This window comes from Penaeus monodon, chromosome 38 (genome assembly GCF_015228065.2).
Source record: "Penaeus monodon isolate SGIC_2016 chromosome 38, NSTDA_Pmon_1, whole genome shotgun sequence".
Lineage (NCBI taxonomy): Eukaryota > Metazoa > Arthropoda > Malacostraca > Decapoda > Penaeidae > Penaeus > Penaeus monodon.
Genome location: NC_051423.1, coordinates 4,028,544 through 4,031,409, shown reverse-complemented (window position 1 = coordinate 4,031,409; position 2,866 = coordinate 4,028,544). Strand labels below are relative to the sequence as shown.

At 37.9% G+C, this 2,866-nt stretch overlaps 1 protein-coding gene across 1 annotated transcript; it reads left to right on the top strand.

Annotated features, from left to right (window-relative positions):
* Positions 1–271: 271 nt before the first annotated feature.
* On the top strand, positions 272–1,020 carry LOC119597031 (pro-resilin-like). Its single transcript, XM_037946467.1, has 3 exons — positions 272–328; positions 439–513; positions 618–1,020. The coding sequence occupies exons 1-3, from the start codon at positions 317–319 to the stop codon at positions 942–944; spliced, it is 414 nt and encodes a 137-aa protein (XP_037802395.1). The 5' UTR covers positions 272–316; the 3' UTR covers positions 945–1,020.
* The last annotated feature ends 1,846 nt before the right edge of the window (positions 1,021–2,866 follow it).

Below are 2,866 nucleotides of genomic sequence, written 5' to 3'. Positions count from 1 at the left end.
GAGAGATATACATATGCATATGCATATATATACATATATACATAATATATATCCATACATGCATACACACAATAGACAGATAGGTAGATGTATAGACAGATGAATAAATGTAAAGAAATAATGATACGAAATCTCATCTTCAAGATTATCAGATAATTCTCCATGATCGCTCTTGCCGCATCCAGTGCTGAAGTAAGAAGAGTAAAAAAAAAAATTGTCCTCACCTGACCTTGCGCCATCGCTGTTCTGAGACAGATATATAATGGTCAGGCGCCAAGTGACCAGTATCAGTTACATCTGAAACACTCTATTCATCATGAACGCCAAGGTAATATGCTTAAAATCTCAAAGGACAAAAGAGGAATTCGATGCACTCAAGGAAACATTAAAATATCTTCCAGTCATGCATTCCACATTTTGACAAATTTTACATTCCAGGTCCTCATCATCCTGGGTCTGGCAGCCATTGCCGCTGCCGACAGCTTCGAATCTTTCGAATACAGACCACCACAGGTAAGTCTTGTGATAAAATACTCTGTAACATAGCCCATGTTATGATATGAATTAAGAAATGTATGCTTTGAAATAAAATATTATTGATATGAATACTCCTCCAGCGCCACTCCTTCGAAAACTCCTTCGAATCCTACGAGTCCGGAGAGGCCAAGTACGACTTCCAATGGGCCGTAAAGCACGACGACTCCGGCAACGACTTCGGACACCAGGAAGCCCGTGACGGTGAAGACACTCAGGGATCCTACTACGTGCAGCTCCCCGACGGCCGCCTGCAGACCGTCAGGTTCGTCGTAGAAGGTGACGACGGCTACGTGGCCGATGTCAACTACGAGGGCGAGGCTCGTTTCCCCGACTCCTATGAGTCTGCTTCCTTCGAGTCCCGCGAATACAGACCACGATATGTCTACGACTCCAACGAGTCCAAGTAAAAATGTTCGAGGAAACCTGGATGAATAGCGCTTTTTTTAACTTGTGAAACTATTTTTTATTTATATGGATAAATGTGCATTTTGAACTGCTGTTTAAATCATACGATATCGCCATGGCAAAATATTTTAACTTAATATATTCAGCATCCGTCCTGCCACAGCCTTCACTTTTCCTGCTCTAACATACGGTTTGCAGAGCACGACGAACAGGTATAAAGTAATAATTGACAGGTAAAAAGAAAACAACAACAACGACAACAATAACAACAATAATAATAGTGATAATTTTTTAAAAAATAACAATGATGATAATTTATTAATAAATAACAACTATGATGATAATATCAATGCACAGTAATAGTGATGATGAGGATAATATCAATAGATTAATAAATTAATTAATAATTACAGTAACAACAATAATTTTAATAATGCCGATAGCAATGATGATAACAGTATTGTTAATGAATAAACAGATAAATAACAAAATGAGCAAGTACACACACAACAACAGAACTGTGACAAAGAAAAACAAATTTAGTTCAGTGGAGAGTTCAGTAAAAAAAAGTTTTATGTAGATTTTCACAAAACAAATTGAAAGAAAAAAGAAAGTACCTTTGGCGGTAAGAGCTTCATGGAGATTTAAAAAAAAAAAAAATCATGAAAATGTGTACATATTTTGCCTGCTTCCCTGAAATTTCTCACGGTCGCGCATCTACAAATGTCAGTGTGTATGCAATTCTAATGTTTTTTTTTTATCTTTTAATATATTGTTTCATGCTTCAAAATTGAGGATGGCATTACAGAAGCTTTTCATAAAAACATACATTTAGCATTGTTTGTCCTGAATGCATTTACTTTTAGAAACAGACTGAGGTGTGCTGTCATGTAGTTTTTTCCTTTCTTTCTTTCTTTCTTTCATTCTTTCTTTCTTTTTTGATTGCATGCATTTTGTGTAAATTTATAAGTAGCAAATATCTCTCTCTTTTCTCTTTCTCTTTCTCGTTCTCCCCCTCTCTCTTTCTCTTTTGTTTTCTTTCTCTTTCGTTCTTCTCTCTCTCTCTCTCTCTCTCTCTCTCTATCTATCTACTATCTATCTATCTATCTATCTATCTCTTTCTCTTTCTTCTTTCTATATTGTCTCCTTCTTTCTCTCTCTCTCTCTCTCTCTCTCTCTCTCTCTCTCTCTCTCTCTCTCTCTCTCTCTTTCTCTCTCTCTCTCTCGTACATCTTTTTCTATATCCTTCTTTCTTTTTCTCTCTCTTCCCATCCCACCTAAATTCTCATCCTTATGTTTTATCCTTTCCTCTATCTCCTACATCCTCCTTCTCTATATCCGCTATTCTTACTTTTTCTTTCTTTCCTTCCAATTCACAGTCCCTCACCTACACTCCCCCTCATCCCTCCCTCTATATCTCTCCTCATTCCTTCGCGTCCTTTCCTCTCCCTCCCTCCTCCCCTTTCATCTCCCCTCTCCCCCACCATCTCCCTCTCCCTCCTCATTCTTCCCCTCCCTTTCCTTTCCCCTTCCCCTACCCCTCTCATCACCTCACAACAATTACCATATGAGCACAAGATCAACAGAAATGGACACATACTTTCATCTCTCTTAGGTACCTCCTTCTGTTGATCTTTTGAAGGTATCTGTATGTAATTCCAAGGTCTGCTCGTGTTATAAGAATGGACTGAAGTTTGTAGCTGCGTGTGGAAATTGCTGTGGAGTGAAGCGCTGGAACCGGGAGAAGATAGTAATGATAATGTAGGTGATGGGAACGCATTTGAGAGACTTTTCCAAGTAAACTATACCTGTATTAGTGATTTTAATTGTAACTGTATCTTTGCATTTGATCTATTTTAGTACATTTTTGTAATGTGACGTTAGGACACCGTACATGTGACATCATAAATAAAAAGATATTAAT